Source organism: Triturus cristatus, chromosome 8, assembly GCF_964204655.1.
Source record: "Triturus cristatus chromosome 8, aTriCri1.1, whole genome shotgun sequence".
NCBI classification, from domain to species: domain Eukaryota; kingdom Metazoa; phylum Chordata; class Amphibia; order Caudata; family Salamandridae; genus Triturus; species Triturus cristatus.
In genome coordinates this window covers 1,133,172,171-1,133,200,084 of record NC_140591.1, presented here as the reverse complement: position 1 = coordinate 1,133,200,084, position 27,914 = coordinate 1,133,172,171, and the positions used below count along the sequence as shown (strand labels likewise).

General features: G+C 46.3%; 1 protein-coding gene across 1 annotated transcript in view; it reads right to left on the bottom strand.

The window, feature by feature from the left end:
• The window catches only part of AFF3 (ALF transcription elongation factor 3), a 1,727,663-nt gene that overhangs the window by 198,947 nt on the left and 1,500,802 nt on the right, over window positions 1-27,914 (bottom strand). Inside the window, exon 10 of the mRNA XM_085622771.1 lies at window positions 6,179-6,341. Within this exon, the coding sequence (XP_085478897.1) occupies window positions 6,179-6,341 (163 nt within the window). The remainder of the gene's footprint in view (window positions 1-6,178; window positions 6,342-27,914) is intronic.

The window sequence follows — 27,914 nt, the reverse complement described above, 5'->3', positions numbered from 1 at the left end:
GGTGGTGGTGTGATATTGGTCTTGTTTCGGTAGTATAAGTGGTACTGGAGATAATGATGGTGGAGTGACATTGGGGTGGTATTAGTGGTGGTATCGATGGTGGTGATGACGGTACAGTACTGGTGATGGGAGTTCTGATCAAATGACCACATATTAACATGTGAACATCTTGTATACATAGATCCTAACTTATTTTTGCTTACAATAATGGGACAGACAGATCCCAAAATATTCATCTGATGTGATATACAAGAAGCAATTAGGAAGTATTTTTAGGGTCAGACTCTCATGCTAGGTAGAACATGAGCATTCAATAATGTTGGCTGCAGTAAGAAAACGAAGCCTGCTTTATATACACATAATGAATTAACTCCTTCCGTGCTCATGACGGAACCATGCCGTCATGAGCCACGGTTGCCGTGTGCTCATGACGGAGTGGTTCCGTCATGCTGCGGCCGTTGGCGGCCGCGCCGCCCACGCGGCGCTAATTCCCCGCCTGTGCGGGCGATTATCGCTGTGGGCGGAGTCATGACGGAACCACTCCGTCATGAGCACAGCCCAACCGTGGCTCATGACGGAGTGGCTCCGTCATGAGCACCGGGCCACCGCGCTGCCCCCCCGCACCCCCCAGCGCTGCGGCGGAATTTCCGCCGCAGCGAAGGGGTTAATGAGACAAAGAATTGCAAGTGACAAAAAGTGTGATGACTGAATTTTCTTATTAGATGTCAAATTGTCCCTTATGCATTGGAATCCAAGTTCTCCACATGAAACAGTACATCAAACCACGAAAAGCATGAAAGTGAGAGAAAAATAATTTTCTGGGCTAAAGTAAAATATGATTGACAATGCCTTATCACAATGGCTAAAAGAAACTGATCCAAATAAGCCTGTGGTTGAAGTGAATGACCCATGACCAAGGAAATCTGTTATTCTGGGGCCCATTCCTTGGCTAATTCCTACTTTTGGACTAACCTTTCATCTGGAGTTTTCAGCTGCATTCACCAGTAGTCCTACTGCACATTGGTGTCATTGGTAGAGTTCGCTGCCTAGCACTGCCTCGCATGGCAGTCACAGGCAGAAACATTTGGTGAGAGTTACCCCATTCTAAACAAGATGGGGATACTGCCACTATGACCTGATGGACATGTGGTGGACATAACATCGGATGAGAGTAGATTTATAGCGGTGCTCCTCCTCTCCCAAACCCTAAAGGACCCCCCTGCAGTGCAAATTGAGTAGAAACTCACTTTAAAGATCTGAGGATTGCTGTTTTATTATTTTTATTTAGTTATCTGATTATTGTACTCAAGGCACATCTGTACATCTTGCACACCTCTTTGAGATTGCTATTTACGTATAAATATGTTCTTCTATGCACCTAGATGTAGACTGCATAAAACTTTGTGATCTGCTACTTGTGTTTCTGTTTGTTGTACTCCTCACTTTGGTATAGATTGCTTACTACTTTGTGTTCTCCTGTATATTTACTAGACTGCTCTACTCTTCACCTGTGTTGAGCTTATATACCATTGTGATTAACTACTTAGCCTGGTGCACTACTCTGTTTCTGGCCCGGAACTTAAGTGCTTCCAGGGTACTGTTTACACTTCACCTCAGTACAACTAGGCACCTTCTTTGGCCTTTTTGCACCTTTATGAATGTATTCTTACCTTTTACTTCTCTGAAATGATTACCCAGCATGAGGGGAGAGCCATCATATTGCTTGAGGTTTTCATTCCTACTTGTCTGAATTGCTTTCTCTAGACAGCTGTGCCGCTGTACTGTCCACATGGACTCACTCTCCCTCCCCGCCAACTTAGCATATCACTCACTGTGCCACAATCAAAGCACATTCCTGACTTTATGCATATAATCTACAAAGACATATTGTCTTTTTGCATTTGATAGTTTTGATAAAAGAAGGTGACATGGTTATGTTGAGACATTATATAATTACTTTGGGAGAGCAGATGAACAATGAATCACAAAATTCGTAATGCATGGGTGCATAGAAGCTCTGTTTTGCCTAAAAGCTACTCCTGTCAGAGGAATTCTGAGTGTCAGTAAGTAAACCATCCCTGCTAGCTGAAGGCAGGCAACACCTTGATTTCCTCCATCGGGGAGTCCCACCATTCCTGGGCGGGACATCCGACTACAGGCATTCATGGGCCATGTGACGTAAAACGTCACCTATCCTGCCTTCAATAAGTTTCCCGACTTTGTGAAAGAAGCAAAAACATACACACATATCTGAATACAACCGAACCTAACCACATAAGATAATGAGTTGGGGTGAAGAATTACTGTTATTTGAGATAATATTTGTAAAGGGTATATTACAACATCAAGATTTTAAAGACCTAGTTGATTTCTTCTAGGCTGCAGTGTTTAACCTCAGTGTCCATGGGTGTGGGGCAAAGCATCCAGCCCACTTTGGCATCAGACCATGAAGGAGGGCCCAGAAGTGGGGATTTGTGTGACAGAAGGACGTTCACATTTCAGATTGATTTCCCTGACAGGGGATCTGCCACCCAGAGTTGTGGGTGTCATTCTCCTGCTCCCCCACACTCTTATAGCACAAATTTGCAGCTTGCGTTGGGGGTTCCATGATGTTCCTCAGGCCCAGGAATATGTCTTCTTTCACTGTCACAATCAGCAGCCTGAGCCTGCATGTGGTGCAATGGTTCAGCAGTCCACTGCTGGAAAGTCAAAGGAATGGTTCAGCATCACTTAATAGATTCTAGATTCCAGATGCCGTTTCCATGCAATCAGAGCCTACACCTAGCTCTCAGAACATCTTGCAAAACATTTCCAATAAATATGGAGAGGCAACCTACATTCTTCACCCTTCCTGGTTCTGTGACCATGAAAACAGAAAATGTAGATCTAGAGATACATTGATGAAGTTGTACTTTCACATATTTCTGGAGTCACAGAAGCAACAACCAATCTATATTAAATTTGGGCCTTCTAAGCTGGTGCCAGCATTGACATATAATGCTCAGAATTTGTCGTTAGTTTTCCACTGGCTCGGTTAAATAAAAACAGATGTACATTCCAAAAACAGTTAAATCTGGTGGCTGTCAACATCCTCATCATCGTCCCGTTCCATTTTAGTCAGCAAGGGCTGAATATTATTGGCCACCATGTTATCCAAACCCCTGTTAATCAAGAATCTCAAATAATTCAAATCCGAGGTCTTCCACGTGAAGTCGAAAGCATCCCCTGGAGGCCGCCGGTCCTTATGCGTTAGCGGTAATGTCTTCCACTTAGACCAATTTAGTTTGTATCCGGAGAAGACCAAAAAGGCAAATATTAGAGATATGAGGTGGAGGACAGAGGAGTCTTGCTCACTCCTAGTCAATGAGATATCATCAGCTTAGAGGAGGATCTTGCAAACGCCTACAGACGTATCTGCACCCCTTATATGGTGGACTGGCAGATAGCTGCCGCCAAAGGTTCAAGAGCTAAAAGGAACAATAAGGGTCACAGCAGGCAACCCTGCCTCACGCCCGAGATATGTGGAAGGGTTTCGAAATATGAGCCCCCATAGTCAATTTGTGCAGAGGGCGCTATGTAAAGTCACCGTACCTTAGCCAAAAAACTAAGACCTATCCCTGCCCCGTGAAAGGTGCAGAAAATATACCCCCACTCAACCCAGTCAAAAGCCTTTTCTGCATCCAAGGAGAGCAACAGCTTATTGTCCGAATCATTATGTATGTACCATAAAACACTGGACAGTAGACACATATGGTTATGGGAAGAGTACATTTAACAGTAAATTTAGGGTTTAAGGATGGGTAGTGGTAAAGGGAGGTTCGGGTACTCTTAGGGGTTTTGGTTGACAAATGGTAAAGGGAGGTTACGTTAATTTTAGGGTTAAGGGGTGGGTAGAGGAATAGGAAAGTAGGGGTAATTGTAGGGTTTAGGAGTGGGAAGTGGGAAGGGAGGTAAGGGTAAATTGAGGGGTTGGAGTGGGTAGTAGTAAAGCTATTTTTAGGGTTTCGGGCTGATAGTGGTAAAAGGAGGCATGGGTAATTTTAGGTTATAGGAGTAGGTAATGGTAAAGGGAGGTATGGGTAATTTAAGGCCTTAGGGGTGGTAATGGTAAAGGAACGTTATGAGTAATGTAAAAAAGAGGAGGGTTTAGGCTGGTTTTGCGACATATATATATTTTGTTTTTACTGAAAAAACAAAGGTATAGGGACGTTATAGTTAGGCTCAGATTTCACTTGTACAAAACAATAGAAATTCAGCAATTATAGTTACCTGAGCTAACTATAACTTACACCCCTGCAATGCACTGCTTATGACCTCACATATTACATCACTCATAACATGGTCAGTGACATCACTCATGACATCTCAAATGACATCAATAATGACATCACTGATGACATCATCCGGTGAATGTGTTTCAAAAACGTTTCTGAGAATTAAAGATATATGCTAAGCTACTGCATAAGTTAAATTGCTATTCTTTCTTTCCTACCAATGAGTGATACTTTTCGTAACATATTATGTGAGTGACTGTGTGTAGTGTGAGTAGTTGTCTGAGTGGCTCTATGGGTGTGTGTGGTTGTGTGGGTGAGTGGTTGTATTGGTGTGTGAGTGGGTGTGTGAGTTGCTGTATGGGTGAGTGATTGACTGTGTGTTTGGCTGAGTGAACCGGTGCGTCAGTGGTGTATAGGTGAGTGAGTGAGTATGTGAGAAGCTGTATGGGTGAGTGATGGGGTTTGTGAGTGGCTGTATGGGTGAGTGAATGGGTGCATACGTGTTGTATGAGTGAGTGAGTGGGTGTGTGAGTGACTGAGTGAGTGAGTAAATGCAAGAGTGGCTGTATGGGTGAGTGTGTGCTTGTGTTAGTGACTGTATAGGTGAGTGAGTAAATGTGTTGGTATATGTATGAGTGAGTGGGTGTGTCAGTAACTGTATGGGTGAGTAAGTGGGTATGTGATGTGAGTGACCATATGGGTGGGTGAGCAGGTGTGTGATTAGCTGTATGGGTGGCTTGCTCGGTGTGTGAATGGCTGTATGGATGAGTGTGTTGCTTCTTGCATCATCCTTTCTCATTTTATCTTGTTTCATTAGATTACAGGATCTGCTCACGAGATTGGCTCTTATCCCTGTCAGTTGGGTCATAATTTCCTGATAGGAAGTCTAGGAAAAGCCTGTTTAGTGGGCAGACCCCTAGGTTGCTAAGGAGGTCCTTAGCTCCCGCCTTCTCACAGGGCCTTGTTGCTGCCTCTTGAGAACTTGTGTTGCTGCCTCAGAGTAGTTGTCAGACACTTGCCTGTGGCTATGATAAATATCACAATTTGATGTATTTGATGGAAGGAGTGTTGAGGCATTGCCCTGTGTGATAGTTTGCGTCCACCCGCTATTCCAGAAGATGAGTATACTTATGCGCTCCCGTGACACAGTGTGTAAATGCTTAAGCATGGCACCAAGCCTACTGGCTATGCGTTGTCATGACCACTTGTGTAAATGGTTCCCTGGACCCTGGTTACCAAGTGAATGCGCTAAATATGTCAATGAAACTGATTATTTTCTCTGACGACACAGCACATCGGACTTGGAATGTGGGCCTACTCCTGTTTAGGTTGCTGCCAAAAGCAAACATGGTGCTTAAGTTATTGCAAAAATGAGGGAACCAGGACACCTCAGAAACCTTATTGGCTTGACCAACTTGGGGCCCTCTGCAGTTTTTCATCTTTGCTGTAATTTATTAGGTATATTGAGCAATACATGTCGGCTGCCTAATCTTGTGTTTGAACTAATACACCATGCTCTATTGCTCACTATCTGTCAAAAAGCAGAATTAAACTAAATACGTTCATGCATAAGACTGCAGCTATAGTTCCTCAGACGAGCAATGACCGCGCACTTAGGGGTACAGCTATAGCCGGACGACCCTGCCCCATTCCTTCTGCATTACAACATGGGGCCTCTCAGGTTTCCACTGACATCTGGCCACCCCCTGTCCTGTTTCCCAACTCAGCCCAGACGGTTCCTCACGCTGCACGTAGTTCCTAAGACTGGAATGTGACGTGTTTTTTTTTTTTTTTACCTGGGTAAAGTAGAGTATATACGAGACAACAAGCACAGCGCAGCGCTAACCAAAAATAAAAGTGCACTGCGTGAGTTTCTGCGGTAAAAGTTGCGGAGAAGGGCTTACCTCCGGGCTGGAGCAGTGCGGGGGCTTGCTGCGGCCGCTGCCGCTCGAGCTGCTCTCCGTCTCCGAGTCCGACGTGGAGCTGCTGCTGTCCGAGTCGCTCGAGCTGCCGCTGCTGCTGCTACTGCTGGACGCTCCGCGATTGGACCGCTGCTGAACCAGAGCCCTGCCAGCGCCCCACAGAGCCCAGCCAAAGAGAGGAGAGAGAAAACAAAAACATTTCTGCTTCATGCTTCCTTCAAGCTGACAAGCGCCGTCCAGAAGCGCGCCGAGCTCGAGCACTTGTTCACACTGATAACACGCCGCCATAAAGCGCACTGACACCTTTGGGTAAAGTCCACGCTATATAAAACTGCATTAAATTAATACATAAATAACTGAAATCGACTATTGCAAACTCTACCCAATACGAATACAGTGACATCGTTAACTTTTGACTTATTTAATACGTGATTTTTAAAGTGGAACTCTTGCATTTTTTTCTCTTCAAAGTCAATTATACGTTTATAATACATAGGAGCCTGCAACACCTGTATAAAAGCCTATCTCAAATTTCCTTATTTCAATCCAGTGACGTTGACAAAATAAAGTCGTTGCTCAACTGTAGTGAGTCAGTTATTACTGTTGAGTTGTGAGGCCATAATGGCTCCTGCTAGCAGCACAAGTAGAAGACAGGTCACAGAGTATCATTACAGCTGCAGAGTACACAACCAAAATAACAAATGGCTGCACATGCTGAGTTACTGCATTTTTCAAATTCTGACTTATATTAAATTGATACTAATATATTTTTGCAACAAATTACTAAACACTTTTTGGTGTGTTTAATTTCACACTCTAGATTCTGCTTTTATTATGAAACAGCAAGACACTAAGGGCCTGCTTCACGAAGGGCTTATACATTCATAGCAGAAGGCCCGCACTCGTGACAGGGGGGGGGGGGGGGCTGCACTGGTGGGGGGGGGGGGGGGAGGCACACTGGTGGTGGGACCTCTGCAGTGAGTAACTTCAGTGCAGAGGTCCCGCCACAAGTGCGGCCCCCCATGTCACAAGTGCGGGGCCTCCACTACGAACGTATGGGCCCTTCGTGAATCGGGCCACAAGATTTAGTTTGTGGGAAGGGTGATGGTGTTAAAATGTATTATATGAAATACAATGATTTTACATGTCATGCCGGAGTTTCTTCGGCCTCTTTCCTCTATATGGTCTTGGAACTCTTAAGTGACTTGTAATATTTTTCATAATGGATGACAAGGGGTATTTTATGGCACATATCAATACAGCGGTACAAAAGGGGGTGGTGATGGCCGGAGCAAAAAAACGATGGATTTAGGCCCAGAGCTCTGTACTGGGGTGAATGTATGAGATTGTTCTGCATTCTGCCCATCAATAGTTCTTTTTGCACATATCAATACAGTGCACTGTGGCTTTTGGTAACTTTAAGTGCTGTTATATAGACAATATACACTTTCTAGCCGGATAATCAGAATCTTATAAACAGACAGAGTATTATGTATACACACTGGCTTTATTATATATATTATGAAGGATACTATACATTTTAAAAAGAGAAAAGCCATATAAAGCCAAAAATATTTTGTCACATGATGCTTAGGGGATACATATTTTTATGTTCATGGGAAGAGCCTGTGTTGAAGAGTTTGTGTAACTACACAACAGTACAGATTAAGAGATAGACCTGTTCTGGACCTGGAACTAACTATCAGGGCTAAAACCAATTCTTCCCTAGGATGCCTACTTTTGGGAATTTTTCAATGTCCGAAACATGTCCAATGATTCTGACATCACCGCTAGCAGCCATCACAATGATGTCCTTCAATAAGAAGACAGTCTTTGACTAATAGCAGGTCTTCTTCAAAGATATTGGGATTTTTGCGCCCCCCCTTCAGTGGTCAGTGCCTTTCTTCATGGTGATTCTATGTGGTGAAGGTTGGTAATGGTGCCAATTATAGGGCACTGCAAGAGGGCTATTATCCTTCCCGTTTTGTTGAGGAGCGTGGAGTGGACCAAGGCTCCTACAGGACATGTTAAGTGTCAATTCAAGGTTTGTCTCTTGCATTGATGTCATTATATTTTCCTTTTTGATTGTGAATATTAAATTCTCGACCTTGCCATTGGCATGAGCCCATCTGGGGGAGGGTTCAGCTCTGATGGCAGATGCAGAGAGATTCAAGCTAGCCATTGTTATAACTTTTCTGAGAATGCAATGGATTGTCAGTATCTACTTTAATTAAGGGAGTATTTTCTCCAGGGAAGTAGAGTCCATCTACTCAACCTTCGATTAGCTGTAGCATTCAACACCATGACCATTGTCTGACACCCACCATTTGTAGCCTGAGCCATTCACAAGGTATCATACTGAGATCCTATGACAGCATGTGTATTGGCTCCAAAGCCTGCCTAGAGGCCTACCACATCATATTTTGTAGCCAGATATGTGTACTAAAAATATGATATCTCATCAGGGAGGAGCCTAGCGCGCAACCAAGATGGCCGCGTAGGTGCGAGGCTCCCGAGGACCTCCGCGACCTCCTATGACTATCCTGAACATATCCTGTCCCAGATGAGGGGACTGTGTTGGTGAGCCCGAGCTGAGGTGGCGCCCGTTTTCCGCTTCCAAATCGGACCTCGGACATCGACTTTAGCACCAATTGAGGTTTGCGGCCTTCTCCTAGCCGAACCCCGGATTTGCGTTGTGGGGCGATCCAGTGACGAAGTGAATAACAGCGGCGGATAGGGCTTGGTGGCTCGCGTAACCCACACTTTCACTTTCGCTTTCGCACCCTCCTTGCTGTATATGCGAGGTTGGGTCGCGGGGCTTTGTGTGTTGGTGTGGCCTCGCTGGGGGACCCTGCCTGCCCGCCGGCTGTGATCCGCCCCGCAGATCTGGGGTGGCACCCCCCCGGAGCCCATGGACCGGCTTGCCCGCCCTTCACGACGTGGCTGGTGCGATCGGGAGATTGGGACCATGGCCACGAAACAAGATGGCGATCGGGCAAAGGTAAAATCGACCCGGCGTGGCGCAGCCCATCAGTCCAACAGCATGGATCGCTATACCCTCCAGAAGGGATCTCCTGAGGTGCCACGCAGATCCCCTGAGGGCCCCACTGATGCCCCCGATCTGCCCACGGATCTGACTCTGCGGGATGTCATGGGCGCCATCGCCGAGATGAAGGCCTCTGTGGGCCAGCGTTTTGACACACTGGCGCAGAAGATCGACTCGGTCCTCGTAGATGTTGGCCTGATAAGGGCCGATCTCTCCAAGACCAACGACCGAGTCGATTCTTTGGCCCACACCGCATCGGGCCTTACGACAGATGTTGCGGCCCTGCAAACGGAGGTGCGCCGGCTTGCTCGGGCGAGTGCGCTGATGGATCGTCGCCTGGAGGACTCCGAGAGTCGGGCCCGGAGGAACAACATCCGTATCATCGGGGTGCCTGAGGGACGTGAGGAAGCGGCGGCGGACCTTTTCGTGGAAGACCTGATTGTTACCCATCTCCAGCCACGGGGGCTGAGTAAATTCTTTGCTGTGGAGAGGGCCCACAGGGTTCCCGGGGGAAGGCCTAAGGTCGGAGCCGCTCCGAGACCTCTCATCGCCCGGATTTTTAATTTTCGGGACAGAGACGCTATCCTGCAATCCTCCAGACTACAGGGACCGATTAGACTTGACAATATGGACATTAATTTCTATCCTGATTTCACCCCTGCGGTCCAGAAGCAGAGACTGAGCTTCCTTGGTGTCAAGCGCCGTCTTCGGGACCTAAATCTCAAATATGCCATGCTTTTCCCAGCTAAGCTGCGAGTGGAGGTGGACGGTCGCACACACTTTTTTGATCGTCCCGAAGCGGCCGGGGACTGGCTGGATACTCTGTCTGGAGATCGGGATCGGGGTGGCGGGGGGGGAGCGGCTGGGGGAGAGGGCTCGCCGGACCAAGACTGAGGGACTAATATTAGGCCTCGCTCGGTACAAAAATGATGCCACTTTTGACTATACGTCGGATTGCTTAAGTTCCCCTCCTATGGAGGTTGTGTGGGGTCTCTTGGGGGTTCTCCCTCCTCCTCTGGGGGTCTAGTTAGTTTAACTATCTATGGGGCGACAGGCACACTGCACGTTGGGGGGGCTGTCTGGGCTCATGCAGGGGTGCAGGGAGGGGGGAGTTTGGTTGGGGTGGGTGGGCAGGGATGGGGTGTTGTTCGTTATTGTCACAAGGCAACCCTTTTTTTGTGTTGGTTCTACTGTGCTCTCGGGGGGACGAATGATGGTTTCTGTGTATGATGGGGGGTAGGGAGTTAACTTTGTTGTCTTGGAACGTCAATGGACTGGGGGACAGGATCAAACGAGGTGTGGTCCTACAGTATCTGAAGCGACTCTCGCCTGATGTGGTCTTCCTGCAGGAGACACACCTTATTGGCAATTCCTTCTGCGCCATGAATCGGCGTGGCTACCGCCTCGTGGCCCACTCGGGCTTCACGTCAGGCTCGAGGGGTGTGGGTATCATGGTAAAGAACTCGCTCCCGTTAGAAATTGATGAGGTGCTCCACGATGATAGGGGACGTTACACTGTCTTGGTGGGTAGAATGGAGGGCAAAGTGGTTGTCTTTGTGTCAGTGTACGTCCCACCGGGGTTGCAGTCGACCACCGTTGCAGATCTGGGGCGCCTCCTCCTTGGCCTTCCGGGGGGGCTTCTGGTGGTGGGGGGGGATTTCAACGCGGTGGTTTCTGGGACTGTGGATCGTCACCCCCCTAGGGACCTCCCCCGGGCACAGGCGTGGCTATCTGGCCTCTTGGATACACTGGGATTGGTGGACTGCTGGCGCTTAAAACATCCCACGCAGCTGCAATACACTTTCCACTCTGGGGCCCATGGTAGTCTCTCACGGCTTGATTATGTCCTTGTCCCGGCGGCCCATGTCGGGAGGGTGGGGGAGGTGCGCCATTTGGCACGGGGTATCTCGGACCACTCCCCGCTATTGTTGCATTTTGATGTCTTTCCGAGGGCTGAGAGCAGGGTAGTCCCAATCAATTCCTGGTACCTGCGCGACCCCACCATTCGCGCTGACTTGATTAAATCCCTCCAGCGCTATTTTGAGGAGAATGTGGGGTCAGTGCCTTCAGCTATTTCCTTGTGGGAGGCCTTCAAAACAGTACTTAGAGGGGAGGCCCTATCCCTTATTTCCCACGCCCGGAGGCGCGAGCGGGAGGAGGTGACCCGGGTGGAGGCTGAAATAGCTGAGCTGGAGGGTAATCTAGAAGATGGGGTGAAGGATGCTGCACTACATGTCCTCCAGCTCAAACAAGCGGCTTATAGGGCCCTCGTTACGGAGGCGGCCAGGGGCCTTAGTAGAGAGCAACAGGGGCGACTGTATGATGTGGGTGATAAGGCTGGTAAACTGATAGCGTGGTTGGATAAAAAGGAGAGAGCGAATCGTGTGGTCCCGCTGATTGAGAAATCGAATGGTGTGTGTGTAACTGAGCCAGAAGAAATTGTCTCCTGTTTCGCGGAGCATTTCCGCGAGGTGTATTCCCCGGTCTCTTCTTGCTCGGAAGAGGATTCCCGTACCCTGCTCAGGGATATCGCGCTGCCTTCCCTGTCCGGGGAGGACAGGGTGTTGCTGGACGCCGCTCCCACCTCCGACGAAATCGCCCTCGCCATACGCTCGGTCGCTTCTGGCAAGGCCATGGGCCCGAACGGTATCCCTATCGAGCTGTATAAGCTGCGACCGGATACATTGGCGCCTCACCTCCGCGCAATGTTCCTCGCGGCCCACTCGCTGGGCTCCCTCCCGCTTGACCAGCGTCTGGCTACAATCGTGGTGATCCACAAGGAAGGGAGACCTCGGGATCGGGTTACTTCTTATCGGCCTATCTCATTACTGAATGCGGAGCCCAAAATTCTCGCCAAGGTACTCGCCAATCGGCTGGTCGGTGTGGTGGGAGATCTGGTTCATCAGGACCAGTCTGGCTTTATTCCCCATCGCAATACAGCCCTTAATCTGCGGCGTTTGCATGAGGTGCTTGCGCGCGTCCCATTTATACGAGAACCGGCCATTTTGGCGTCCTTAGACGCCACCATGGCGTTTGACACGCTTGAGTGGCCATACATCTGGGCGATGCTTGAGAAGTTCGGATTTGGCCCAGGATTCATCAGTTGGGTCAAACTGTTGTATGCGGGCCCATTGGCACAGGTGGTCGTGAACGGAAGAGTATCGGCCCCGTTTGAGCTGGGCCGGGGCACGCGACAGGGCTGTCCCTTGTCGCCGCTTCTTTTTGCGCTTGCCTTGGAGCCCCTGGCGGAGTGGCTGCGGTGGGAGCCTTCCATCCGTGGTCTCCGTTGGACCCCCGAGTATGAGGACCGCGTATCCCTATACGCTGATGACATCCTTCTGTACCTAGCCTCCCCACGTAAATCACTTATAGTGCTAGTTGATGTTTTACACTCGTTTGGTCGTAACTCCGGTCTCGTCATCAACTGGGCTAAGTCGTGTGTGTATGTTCTCTCTGGGGAGGCTCCTATTCTCCCGCGGGGCTGTCCGATCCAGATCGCCCCGCAGGGATTTCGGTACCTGGGTGTCTTCATTACTCTGGACCCGGAGGCCCGGTATGAACGGAATCTGCTTCCCCCCCTCCAGCGTCTGCGGGTAGATGTCGCACGCTGGCGGCGCCTGCCGCTTTCGCCGCTCGGCCGGGCGGCATTGTTCAAGATGATGTCTCTGCCGCGTTTTCTGTACGCTTTGCAGAACACTATGGACTTGGTCCCGGCGCGCTACTTCTGTGAGGTGGAGAGTCTGCAACGCCGCCTGTTCTGGGACGGGAGGCCGCGCATTGCTCTGGCTAAGCTGACGCTCCCATGGTTTGACGGGGGGATTGCCCTCCCAGATATTAAACGGTACTCCCAGCGGCCTCCCAGCACGCTGCCATTAACCATGGCCTCTACGGGCCCGCCTTAAACCCGGCATTTGAAATGGACAAGATGCTCCTGCCAGGTGGCGACTACAATCGAGCGCTCTACTCTAGCGCGCCCGACGCTCGTCTGACGGGCCCCACGCGTGTTATGGTGCAAGTCTGGCACGCGGCCAATGCAGCTATGGGGTGGAAGGACCGTTTGACCCGGGCATCACCTCTATACGCGTCTGAGCGGTTAGGTTCCCTGTGGACCTCTAAGGGCTTCAAGAAGTGGGACATAATAGGTATCAGTAAAGTGGGGGATCTTTGGACGAGGGGAGGATTTAAGACGTTCGATATGCTGCAGACGGAATTTCAGTTGCAGGCCAGTGAATACTTTCGGTATTTGCAGGTCCGTCATGCGCTGGGCTCCGTCTTCTCGGACGCTGCCTCCATCCCGGAATATTCCCCCCTGGAGGATAGACTGCTGGATGGGCACGTCCCGGACAGCACGATCTCACTTATATACAAAAAGCTCATAAACGACCGCTCGGGCCTGTTGACTGCCCTTCGTGCGGCTTGGGTTGCCGACGGGCTGGAGTTGGACGACGAGGACTGGACCTCCGCGGTGGCCTCCCCGAAGGAGGTGGCCATACCGGCTCGCCTTCGCTTCGTCCAGCTCAAGATACTCCACCGGGTCTACATGACGGGGCCAAAGCTTCTGCGAATGGGCTATGCTGGAGATGGGTTGTGTAAGCGTGGGTGTGGTGCTTCGGGGACCTTTATGCATATTTTGTGGGAGTGCCCGGAGGTAGAGGGGTTCTGGCGTGGTGTACATGAGGTGCTGCGACTGGTTACGCATGTGGCGCTGATGCCTGAAGCGAGGAGATGCCTGTTGAATGTGTGGGAACCGACTGATTACTCGGCGCCGCAAACGTGGTGGGTGACACTGGGATATATGATTGCCAAGCGTGATATTGCTCAACTGTGGGGATCCCAGAGGCCCCCAACGGTCTCGGCCTGGAAAGAACAAATGGACTAGTGCATGTTTCGCGAAAAGGTGGTGTATGTGGCGAGGGGTAAGCCTGGGACATGGGTGAAAGTATGGGGCCCCTGGAACGCCTACCGAGGGGGTATCTGCGCACCACCGCTGCTGCCTGATGCCTCGCCAGCCCCATCCCCTTAGCCGGCTCATTCCCCCGCTGCCGGGCATTGGGTTCCCCCAGTCCTCGCTCCGTTCTCTTCCCCCTCCTCACACTTCTGTGTATAGTTGGGATCCACCCTCTTGGGGAGCACGTGCTGCTATTTTTGATTGTGGGTTGCCTTGTGGGTGTGATTTTAATTTTTGTTGTTCTTCATTTAAAATGAAACCGCATAATGGGGCCTGGATGATGTGGCTTTTGACATTGTTACCTACTGTGAAATGCTCCTCCTGTAATGTCACGTGTTCCATAAATGTATGTCGTATGTTCCTACCATTGCTAGCGGCCGGCCGGAAGGTTGTGGGCCCATACTTGTATACTTTTAAGACCTGTAATAAACGGTTTCAAAAAAAAAAAAAAAAAAATGATATCTCTCTCTCTGCCCTAGAGGTCGACCGGGATAGTGGTTCCTCTCAGTCACGATTGAACAACCCCGCCCCTACAATTGATACAGGCTTTAAGATGAAGGAATGTTTTTTAAGCTGTTTATCACCAGAGAGCGGTACCATTCCAGCTTCATCTTGGGGTCATAACACAGGACCCCGCATAGCCCGAGGGTGCCGGGGGAGGGGCAAGCTGCAGGGGCCCCCTCAGCACAGTACTCAAGCCTGAGCGCTCCGGATTAAATCCGGAGCAGGGGCCCCTCCGGATACATTGCAGGGGGGCCCCTTAAACGTTTGTTATGCCACTGCTTCATCTACGGGGAGATTCGAGAAATTCATTTACTGACCAAAAGGTAGTCCACCTTTCATTAAACACTATATTAAATCCAAATACCGTAGCTTTTCATGTATACAAAACATTATTCAACAAAGATTAGAAGGACTGTGAATGCACTCTATTGGTTTTTATGGTCTGGCTTGACAGCACAGCTGTCACCAGACAGTTATGTGTGAATCACCAGGAGAGAGGCTTTGACTCTGCACACATGTTGGGAGCCGGGAGTACATGTTTTGATTGGGCAGAAGTTGTATGTTTCCACCCAAAAAAAAGTGCTTGCCCTTCAAACAGCTATTTGTTTATCTTGCTGCTTCAGGTTGAACTTTCAGGCTCACACACGACATTGTGAAGCTTTTAAAGTGTCTTAGATAACTAGATAATTTATGGTGTTTTTCCTCTGGCAGTAACACAGATGGAAGGAAGGCAGTCATTAATCAACATGGATTTTTAGACTTGACAATGGTACTGTCACCTGACGTTTTAACCTACATCAATATTCTTCTACAGTTCTTTGCTTCCACAATAATACATAACCATTCCCATGCTATCCAGTTGTAATGCTTCAAATTACCATACAACATTCCAATGTTGGCATTGTCAATGTTTGTTCTTCATCTTTATACCTCTCAGTGCGGCAAAGATATACTAAATCAACATCATATTGTGCCTGCTTGTGGTTTTTGGCAAGACCATGGACTTTACTACTTACTGTCTATTTGTTTTGTGAAGGAACGTATTAAAGACAAGACATTATCTCCTGCAGGATGGCACTCTTTGATCGTGTTTGTAAGCTATAGTCTTTGAAGTCCAACTATGAGGGCATAGGGATTAAGTTGAATCATTTTGCACTAGCCAAATATCCCTCAGTTTTCAAGTCACAAGCTCACTTTCCAGAATTGTCAGACAATTTTTCAATTTCCACCCCTCTAGCATTAAAAACAAAGCCTTACTTTATAGTCACAGGAAATTCAGTTCTTAAGAGTTTAGAGAAACAAGTGGCTTAGGTGCCTCGGGAGGGTGAACTGATTTGCACAGTGGCCTGTCGTGAAATTAAGTATAAATATTCAATCTTTCAGAGGTCGACTGTGTTATCTGAGCATTAACAGGTAAAAACCACTTCTTGTTCCTAGTAAAAAAAAATCCCCTGACTCTCAGAAAAAGGCTTCCATAATGAAAACTTTAAAGGTATTAACTTTGAATATCCCAGGACTAGCTAGTCAGTTGAAGTCATCTAGAGATGATCTCCTGACTTATCTAAGAACATTTGATGAAGTGTTTTGCAAGAAACATTGAATCTTTCACCATTCCTGATGAATGCCTACTAAGCTTATTGAATTGTTTCAGTAAAGGGAGAGAAAGAGGAGACCTATTGGTAGGTTATTAAGCTTAGAAACTAACACTAAAGTTAATTAACCTACCATTAGCTTTACCTTTTAAATCCTATGCAGTTGCATAATTAAGTAAAAGATATCTAGGCACTAATAATAATAATAAACTTTATTCAGTTGTTTTTCTAAACCATCAAAGGATACAAAAAAGATCTGTCATTTCCCAATCTTGGGATTATGTTACAAGAGAATACAATTAATAGATTGACATTATAAATAAACATGAATTTAAAAAGCAGAAATAGAAGAATAAAACAATCAAACTTCCAGTTAGAAGTTTACACCATATAAAAATATATAAAAATACAATCTAATATACGGGACACAATTCATCAATTCCTATGGCCATAACTTCCACAATCACGTTTAGTTCCATTATTAAAACAATCCAATACTACCTAAGTTAACAAACTTCTGTTGCTTTATCCAGAAGAAGAATAAAAAACGTCTCACGGCAAAAAATATTAGGCCAGACATGTTTGTTTTTAAAATTCTGTAAGCAACCTGATATTGTCTGGCTCCAAGGTTTAAGCAGATTGGTCGCATCCACCATCTGTTGATATTTACTACAGAAGAACAGAATGTGTTCTTCAGATTCTTGTACTCTGCCTCATCCAGAGCATAATTTTGATGCTAAACCAACAGCCTGTTTGTTAGGAAACGTTAAAAGTAGACTGCCCAGCCGAAATCTAACATAGAAACTTTTGGCAAGTAGGGGAGAAATCAGATCCAACTAGGGTTCAAATCTGGGACAGGGCTTAACACTTAAAAATTGTGTTGTTAGATGACCATTGGTCACTCTCACTGCATAGCACTCTGCAACAAATGCCCAATATTTAGCTTTTACTCTGGGTAGATCCTCTTTGCTTGCCTCCTCTGGGTGGTCCCACAAATTCAACATATCCAGTGATTTGTACCAATTTGCAATATGTGTGAACCACAATAGTTGTTTTGGCGCCACTGATCTTCAACATCTCTAACAATGAGTTACAGTAATCAGTTAGCTGGGGTGTTGTCCACACACAGCCAATACATTAAAGGTTTAAGCAAAGCCATATCCCCTATTCTTTTCATTCCTAGATCAAAAAATAATGGAATCAACAGGGTAATAATAGGCACTGAAACAAGTGATCTGACAAAAATGTTTCCCCGTATCGTCAGTTTGTTTGTATTAATGTAACCGCATATCTCGGCTAAGTACAAATCACTACTTTGGGCTTTTGCACGGTAAACCTCTAATGCTGGAGTCAATGATCGAATTCACGACTGTCTTTAGAACCTTAATATCGACTTTGACCTATTGCATAGGGTAAGATAGCTTTTGTCTAATTGATGTACCCAACCAAGCGAATCATAGTCGTATCCCAAGATAGTCAAAACTTTTTACCCTCTTGAGTGGTTCGGATGCAATCCTGAACACTCGTGTTTTCCTCTTTGCATTCCCAAAGACCATCAATTTTGTTTCTGCAACATTAAGTTCCAAAATCCTATCCCTGCAGAATTCTAAAAATGTATCGACTAAGTTTTGTAAACCGATTGGAGTTGTAGAGATGAGTAAAGAATCATCTGCAAAGAGCAGGATGGGAACTTTCTTGCCATTCATAATGGGAGAATCATTCCTACAATCCATAAGTCTGCTGGCCACATCATGAATGAACCGGGAGAATAATATGGGAGCAAGTACGCACCCCTGGCGCACCCCACACTGTATAGGTATCCTATCTGTAAGTTCGCCATTTTTACCCCATCAAACCTGAGCGTAATTATTTTTCTGCAATCTTGCTATCAAAATTGCCAGATCAATTGGGGCACCTAGATCAAGCATAATTCTCCAGAACAATTTACCGAGCACCAAATCGAATGCAGCCCTCAGATAAACAAATGCTACATATAGTTTTTGTTTCTTTAGCAACACGTATTTCCATGTGAGTAAGGTAAATCTGAAGGCCTGGTCGCATGTCCTTATCTTAGATTGAAAGCCTGCTTGGTAGGAAGACAATCGCGTTGTCATCTATCCAGATTTGGAGTTTGTCTAGGACTTGCCTCGCAAAGATCTTTTGCAAATTGTCAATCAGGCTGATCGGTCTATAATTGGAGGGGCTACCCAGCCACTAGTTAGAGCACATCAAAGCACACATATAGGGTTTATGAGCATGCTGCTCAGTAACTTTTTCTCTAATTTTATTTGTAGACGAGAATGCTTTTTTTTATCATTAATGTGCAAAAGCCTGCATTTAAATAACACATATACTAAAGGTGAAAATTTGTACTAGGTAATCAGACTTAAATGCTATATGACTACAAGTGAAGTAAATAAGTACTGATTTAAGTTAGCCTAAATGCTGATGCCATATTAACTGAAAATAATGCATTAACATTCAAGGGCCTATTTCTACATTGCATTGTTCCTTTCCATTAGATGTTTTTTCTCTTTTGCTGCAGATGTTGTAACTTTCCAGAAGCAACAAGAAGGATGATTCGTGAGAAGAACATTCTGGACCGCAGCATGTGAATGATGTAACTTTTCAAGGACTAATATCTAAAGACAATTGTATGAGTGTGGGAAGATGGGGAATCCACCTATTCCCATGTGTTTACTACCATCCTATTGGACAATCTAGTAGACAAAAAGACACTTGTTGCTATTTGGAATATTGTGCATTTACATTAGTACGTGTTCCTAGAGTAGCAGCCGGATTTCCTCCCCAGCTCTCTGACACGACTCATCTTTGAGTTTCTAATACTTCTCTACATGAGAGGATGCTTAGCCTATTTTAGTTGATTGTTTGGTGATTTAGAGTTGAGAATACTTTTCAGCTTATTATGCAAAAGATTTATGCTTGAACATTGATTCTCTCATCAGTACTCTTTTTTGAGTATCTTTACTGACACCTGTTTCCATATTATCCCAAATAGCTTAGCTTAGAAAATGTCCTTTATGGAACATGCTTTCTGCATTATTACAATATTTACTGTTATCTTGACTGAAATTCTATTTTACCTTATATTGAAATATCAATCATTGTATTATGTTAATTTCTAATGCTGATGCTTAAATGACTACTTCCTATTGAATAAAATTGATTAAAACTGAAGACATTGAAAAATAAAACCCTTTAACTCATACAAAACTTTATTTATTGACTGTTCTTGAGTCAATTTAACGTATTGTTGGATTGGTGTAGATGATCGCTCCTTTACACTTCCCATTGTTGAGAAACAATGGTCCATACAACCAGTGGTTGGGGCTGTTTAATGATTACACACAAAAAGTATAGTATAGAAAAGCCCACTCTGTCACAGACAATACTCTGTGGGGACTTTAAAGCACACATAATTGTGTTCACAGAGGATAATAGAGGAAAGTGCTCTCTTTTTAGAGCTTTCAAAGAAAAACAACTGCCAGGAAAAGAATATAGTGAGTATTGGTTAAATTAAGTCTGATCACTTTAAATGGAAGATCCTTAAATGCAGGCATCTTCTACAGAATGTTCCTTTGGAAGTAGATTGAGATTTGCCAGACCTGGATAAGGTGGCCAATGGCAGGCAGCGTCTTCTGGGCCAAAACAATGGGGGTTGGGGTATTTTTCCAATATTGTTCTGGGATCTGTTCTCCTTTGAAGCTATTAACTGGGCCAAGCACACCTCTACCAAACTTGACTCATATGGTAGCAAGGATGAGGAGTTCAAGGCATCTCAGGGAAATAGCGTTCCAGATAGAGGCTCAGACCTCAGATGTGAGAAATTTGGTTGTTGGTTAACTGGGGCATGAACCCTCGTCAAACAACAACTATAATCCCTGGAATGCTGAACCACAAAAACTCACTAAACTAAGCTGTTCTTAAACTTGGACAGCTTGGCACAAAAAAGCAGTCAGCCTTAACTTAGAGACAATGTATAAAGTATTTATGCCGCGCACAAACAGTAATAAAGTGAAACACAAGAAAAATCTCACACCAATTTAGAAAAATAGAGTACATGTTAATAATTTATAGGTCACTAAAATGACAAAAATCGAATCAGTATAACTGGAGCTATGAATTTTTAAAGTTTTTGGTAAAAACTAGGGCCTAAAATATCAAAGCACCAACTAGTCTTGCAAGACCGAGTCAAAGTTGAAAGATATGGCCAGCAGCGATGCAGCCCAGGTAGTATGCAAAAAGTGGATTGGGCCTGGTCGACGCTTACCTTCAGACGTAGAAGAATTTTCAAGAACATTTTTCTGAGAAGGTAAAGTTCAGTGGGGCAAGACATCAGGCGGTGTCCGAGGAGGGGGTTTTGTTGGCAGGGAGCTCTGACTGTAGTTGTGGTGAAGATTTCTAGGTTCAGATTTAGTCACTATTTTAGCATCCGAAAACCTCCAGTGGCGCAAGGCAGGAGGCTGTAGCTGAAAACAGTTCCAGAAGTTTGGATACCCCTTTGGCGAAGAACTGCTAAACAGGATTTGCTGCTGTGGAGAAGAATGTAGCAGGAGCAGTCCCAAAGTCAGGCCGACTGGGGATGCACCTTGGGTTGTTCGACGAGCAATTTGATCCCAGTCTTCCCTCAGTTCTCAGAGCAGTTTTTAGCCAAAATGTTTTTAAGTCCCTAGAATTGGATTTTGGCTACCTGGGCACCTTTAGCAACACAAACAAGAGTCCAGGACTGGTGTGACACCACTTGGGGGTTCAGGACTCACTCAGGCTGGGTCTAGGTGTGGGTTCAAGATGGTGGGAGCCGGTTATGTCCATGCAGCTCTGAACAGGAGGCCAGCAAATTAGGCCGTGAAGTCACTCTGGTAGTCCTGGTTTCAGGTTAATATGCAGGGCTCAAACAGAAGAGATGGCCTCTGAGGTTTCAAGGCAGGCTCCAGGCAGCAAGGCAGTCCTTCCAGATGCAGCAAAGCAGTCTTATTGAGTACACAGCAGGCCACATCAGATGGCAGTCCGTTGAGGGTCCGAAAAGTGAACTGAAGGGTGGGTCTGGGTGCCCTATGTTTATATCTGCTGCCTTCTTTGAAGTTGGGAGAAGATTCTATATAGGTTTCTCTTTTAAGTGCTTGCAATTCTTGACTCCCCTGCCTGCCCTGGCTTCAGGCTGGCTGCAGAGACAATGTGGAGGTGACAAGTCCTTTGTGTGAAGGTAGAGCACAGCATATTAAATTGCAAGTGGGGCTGAAATCAGCTCTGCTCCCCTATCCTGCCAGCAGATGGCCCATTCAGGAACACCTAATCCCTCACAAAGTCCGATCATTTACATCCTGTCATGTGACCCAGGGGAGGCTGCAGGCATCAAATGGCTGAGGGCAGGAAAATGCTAACTTTCTTAAAGTTGTATTTCTAAAATTGTAATTTAAAATCAGACTTTACAATTAATGAGGTTTTAAATTACAATTTCAGAGATACTAAACATGTAATACTTATCTTATAAGAAGTTGGGTTACCGGTTGAGGAAGGTGAAATCCTTACTCAAGTAGGAAGCACAATAATTGTCAGGGTGAGGAGGAAGCAAATTCCAAATTAACCTGAGCTTAACCCTCTGGCAGCTTGGCACAGAGCAGTCAGGCTTAATTCAGAGACATTGTGTAAAGTATTTATGCAGCACTTAAAAACACACCATTAAATAATCCCACACCAAGTTTATAAAAATAGGTATTTTTTAAATAAATAAAGCAAGACCAAAATGAAAAAAATCCAATCAGTAGACAAGTTTATAGATCTTTGTGAAAACAGCGGCAAAAAGCACAAAGTGCCAACTGTGGATATCTGGTAGCACCGGACCGGGACAAAGTCACAAGTTTAGGCCAACTGCAATGAAGCACGGGCTGCTACAGAGGCCCAGTTAGGACAGTTGAAAGCATATCGACTGCCTAATCTTGTGTTTGAACTAATACACCATGCTCTAGTGTTCAACTGAATGTGGCTTGCATGAACTAGCTGTCTAACCTTAATTCCTGGTTGCAGAGCATTGCGAGTTCCCGTGCTGAGGATGCGTCCCTCAGCCGTGGTGATGCAACAGTTCTGAGGAGCTGCGGAGCTGCGATGCGAGGTCCTGAGTCATCTTTGCACATCCCATTGATGAGGGCTTGCAATGTGGGGTCTGGAATTGAGGATGAGCCACGCAGTCGAGTTGATGCGCCGATTGTGAATAGCTGCGAGCCTGTGATGCGAGAACTTACATCGGCTTTGAGAGTGCTGTTGTTAAGAAATTTGAGATGCGAGGGCTTGCGTCAGTGAAGCTTCGCACAGCGGTGGTACTGATGTGGGCTGTGAGGTAGATGCAGAGTCCTTAAATCAGGAGAACCCTTGCAGCAGAGGCCATGTGTTGGTTCTACTTGGGGTTACGCAGCAGAGCAGTGGAGATGTGTCGGTTCTGCTGAATCCACAAATGGGCTGGCAGAGCAACTTCAGGTCCACTTCAAAGGGTCCAGGACTGGGGCGCCAGCACTTGGCAGGATAGGACTCACAGATTGCATAGTCCAGGTGCAGGGTTCAAGGTTGTTGGAGTCTTCTGTCCTTGAGGCTCTAGTCAAGAGGCCAGACAACTAGCTCTTCAAGTCACTTTGGGGTCCTGGGTTCAACAGTTTTAAGTCCAATTCTTCTCACCCAGGCAAGACGGCAGCATGTCAGCACAGCATGGCAGCAGTTCCTTCAGAGCAGCAGTCCAGCAGTATGGCAGTCCTTTCAGCAGCACCAGAGTCCTTCTTCTTTCAGAGTATCCACAGGTCTAGAAGTGTACTGACGATTTAGTGTCTGGGGTCCAATATATATACTTGGGCCTTTCTCTGAAGGGAGAGAAATTCCTAGAGGTTTATTTTTGAAGTCCGTAGCATCCTGCCTTCCCTGTCCTTGCTCCAGACTAACAACAGGGGGTATGCACCCCTTTGTGTGGATGCAGGACACAGCCTAATTATGTGTAAGTAGGGCTGTGCCCAGCTCTGCCCTCCCATCCTGCCAGTGATGGCCCATCCAGGTACTCCTAAGTTGTCTATTGTGTGTGACTGTCCAGGAGAAATACACAAAGCACAACTGTCAGCTACACACAGTCAAGTGACCTAGAGACAGGCTGCAGGCACTAAATGGCTAAGGCAGAAAAATTGCATCTTTCTAAAAGTAAAATTCAAGAAAACAGCAACCCAATAACCCCTTGCAAGCTTGCAAAAGGTAACAGCCATCAAAGAAATCTATTTTCTGACTATGAGAAGCTGGCCTGGAATATGATGTCACTAATGTAAGTGGGCACCTTGCACCGGTACAGTCAACCCTTATTGTGATTTAATCTTGTTTTACCAGAATGCAATCTTATAGGTATAGATTAAGTGAAAAAGAAGCACACAATGTATTTATAAAAATATGTATTTATTACATAATATTCACTAATACATACTGATATCTCCTACCCAGAGATATGCACAATGCACACAATACTTTGCCTAGAAATTGCATAAATAGTACAGAATACACAGTGGACCCCAGGGGGGGACAAAACCATATGCTAAGAAAGTAGTATAAGAACCACGACTCATGTCAGGGCAATGCCTAGAGAATGCAGAAGTGTTGGGGACCCAAAAAACCACCCAAGGTGAGTGACTAGCAACCCCACAGAGAACGTGTGCAGTGTGAGAACACACATCAAATCAATGTGTAAGTCGTGGTTGTAGTTTTAACCCCTTCAGTGCCACGCCCTTTCCCCGCCCTGTGCCGGCCGTTGCATTAGCGGGCGGGGTTCATGACGAGCTGGACTCGTCATGGGCACAGCGCAACCGCGGCCCATGACGAGTCCAGCGCGTCATGGGCACAGAAGGGGTTAAAGATTAGGGACCCTTCCCAGTGGACCCTGAAGAAACCCAGTGGAAGACAAAAGGTTAGACAGCCACCCCACCTGTGAATACTGTAGTACCCACGTTACCTACACCAGGGAAGCCAGGTGCATAGGTGTGAAGTGGTGTCTGAATCCACCGTTGAACCCAATGGAGGACTTCAGGAAAGTGCCGCTGCTGAAGAAGGAGAAAGTGTCCGGTGGAATCTGAAGGTGGGTTCAAGATGAGAGGTACCTGCAAGGAGAGGGGACAGCGTCTATGTCACTCATTAGTGACTAGAAGACTTGGAAAACAAATGCCCTCCGATGCCGGGTGTTGCAGGATGGATGACGATGACCTTGACTCTGGAGCTGTGAGGACCAGGCGACGCTGAGGAAGACCATGAGTCGAGCATGAGTTGATCCATGTCAGATGTCGAGTTCTGAGGGGTCGGTGTCCGGCGAGAGCCCCAACATGCCTTGGCAAGTGCAACCAATGCAGAAATCAAAGAAGGTGCAACGTCAGGACCAGAAAGGTTCAGGAGACTCACCACAAGAAGAGACATCAGGGCAGGTCCCGAGCAATCAGGGAAGCCCAAAAGAAACAAAGATGACCCTCAAATGGCCCCACAGGCCGGAGGCACTGGAGTCGCAAGAGGACCTTGAGCAGCTCACCAAAAGAGGCAGACAATGCGGTGTGGACGCAGATTCTGGTCACTGGAGATGCTTAAGAATGGAGCTACTTGGAGCCTGAAGATCTTGGTGGAAGGAATCCAACAAGCCTTTGCAACAGCAAGTAGACGCGGTACACAGGGGTTCAGTTCCTGTGACTCCTACAAGGGATACTGGCCTCAAACTTGTTGAGAGAGCAGGGCAGGCATCGGGAGCTATGGAGAACCACCACCTGCATTACTGAGCCTTTTGGAGTCTGTGGGAGCTCAGGACCAGCAGACTGGTCAGATTAGTTATGGTGCCTGTCGATGCAGGGAAGTGACTCCTTCACTCCAAAGGAGATTCCTTTAGGTGTCTTGAATGCCAACAGGCCTTGGAAGGTTCCTGTATGGTGCACAGGCACAGACGATGCAGCAGACTGGAAGGGAGACAAAGTCGAGCCCAAACGAAATCCAGTGAAGTCTAGAGTGCCCACACCAAAGAAGTTAAAGTGGTGTCTGAATTGAATCGTGTCCCATGACGAATCTAGAGACCTACACCCAGGTAAGCCCTTAAGTATCCAAAGGAAAGGGTTGGGACGATTCAGGGGACCCGCCCAGGGGAGGGATTGGACACTGGGGAGGATACTGCCATATCCTTTGTCCAGTTTCATACCTGAGTGGGAGCCAACGGCTCCCAGAGCTGGTTTGAACTGAGCTATGCAAGGAGGCACCAAATGTGCCCCTCATAGAGACTGAGTGGCGCTGGCAAGCACACTCACCCCACCCCAATACTCTAAATCCTGTCTGAGAGGTGGTCATTCCTCCCTGTGCCAGGATGCCTATTGTTCTGCCTTCCCCTGCTTGAGCTTGGCTCAGCAGCAGGAGGGCAGAATTGTTTCTCTAGTCGACAGCAGCCATGTTGTGCTGTCTGGGTCCAGGAGACTGGTACCCGGAGCAATGAGGGCTTAATGGAGGCCGGTTACAGTGCTTGGAATCATACCTCCCACACTGTTTATGGTGTGGGGGCATGATTCCAGCATGTTTGATACCAAACATAAAAGGGTATGTTGTAGCCGATATCGAGATGGTCAACGAGTAATTACGCGGTGCCCCTCTATATGGTATATGGCTGCTTCACTTACAATCCGGGACAATGGACAAGATAGGCTGTAGTGGTGTCCTGCTCATGCATGGGCCCCCTCACACTTATAACCAAGCACCCTGCCCTCAGGATTGTAAAGGCATACTATAGGGGTGACTTATAGGTTTCAAGTGCAGTGACCCTAGATATAGGGGACCTATATCTTTCGTAAGTGGTGCTAGCACTAGCTTACACTGGTTGCAATGGCAGGCCTGTAGTTACAGTTTGAATGGTCTCCCTTGGGTTCACAATACATGCTTCTGCCCATGGGGGACCTCTGGGGTACCTATGCTTTGTGTTCCTTAGTGAAATATACTAGGGACAGATAAGGGTACCTCAGTATCCAATCTGGCATGTACCTAAGTACTGAACATAACAATTTAGGGGAGAAAGCAGAGAGTCTGGGGTCCTGATTAGCAGGATCCCAGTCAGACTAGTTAATAACAGCTTAACACCAGGCAAACAGCGGGGGTAACCATAAAAGCAGATCTTACTTTCCTACATTTACTCATACATTTAGATTAATAGAGTTATGTGAACTGGCTTAGAGAATAAAGTCCAAAATAGTTGGTCCACAGAAGCAGAAGTGTTCATTAAAAAGAAACCCACTTACCTGATACAAGTACATAAAAAAGGTGTCCTATAGAGCAAAATATGTCTCAGGAATAACTTGTGGTGCATCATATGGGTCCTTACCGAATGGAGAAAAAGGTTTTTATTAAAGTGTGACAGGAGAATGCAATGCTACTTGCTAGTCCCCGCACTCTACACCTAAATATCGTTAATTGTTGTTTGAGCACTGATGTTTTTATTTGTATGTCATAAGTTCATCTTTATCTGTACTGTGAATTATTTGTATTTAACTTGAGGAATTGGGTATATTTTTATGACAATTGGATTAATTAGGCTCCCACATACTTTTGGCAAAATGTGCAGTGTAGGTTCCGTGGGATGATAATTTTTTGAGCAATACTTGTAGACTTTTTTTCCAATTTATCAACATGCCATATTACTTTTCTTGTAGTTTGACATAATAATGGCGGGTAATCTTTTTGCAGCATTGGCATTAATTTAGTTGTCTCAGTGCTTCTTCCATGTATTTCTCTTTTAATAAAACCACCACATATATATAGCCACTGAAAAAAAACTAAGATTAAAGTAACATAATAGATATGTGTGATAAAAAAGATCTGCTTTAAAAACAAAATAACTTAGAAATTCACTGTAAAAAACAAAGGTTTAAGTAACTTTATAGTTAGGTGAATATGTCAGTGGCAACAATAATGTTTTGAACAAAAAAAAAACCACAGACATTTACCAGTTATTGTTAGTAGAGCTAACTATAAATTGCGCCCCCACCATGCACTGCTTATGACCTCTCATATTGGATCACTCATGATATGGTCTATGACATCATCTATGACATCACTGATGACACCTCAAATGACAAAATTGAAGATATCACTTATGACATCATCCAATGAGTGTGCTAGTTTGGTTTATAGTTTACATAAGGATTCCATCCCCAGGGGCTTTTTTAATGTGGAGAGGGGTTGCATGACCGTCATCCCTCAAATGAAAACTATCTGACCCATCCCGTTTATATAGCATTTCAGCCCTGAGGGTGAGCTCCCCAGGGCCTCTAATCGCAGGAGGAGAGGCCAGCAAGCCCCCCTCCCATTAGGTAATGCAGCTACAGGGGTAGGCCCCCAGGGCCTATAATGGATCATGGAGCGGGGCTGTGTGCCTAACTACTCTTACATAAACAATGTGGCCTCAAATGTGGGCTCCCCACTGCCTATAATTGGCCTCCATTTTCTCTTTTTCTAATCACAGCAAAAATTGCAGATTTTTAAAAATCTTGATCCCAAGGGGGGTCACTCTGGGTCCCTCCCCATGGGGCAGAGAGGGGCAGGGTATACATGCCCTGCCCCCTTATATTATTTGTATTTATT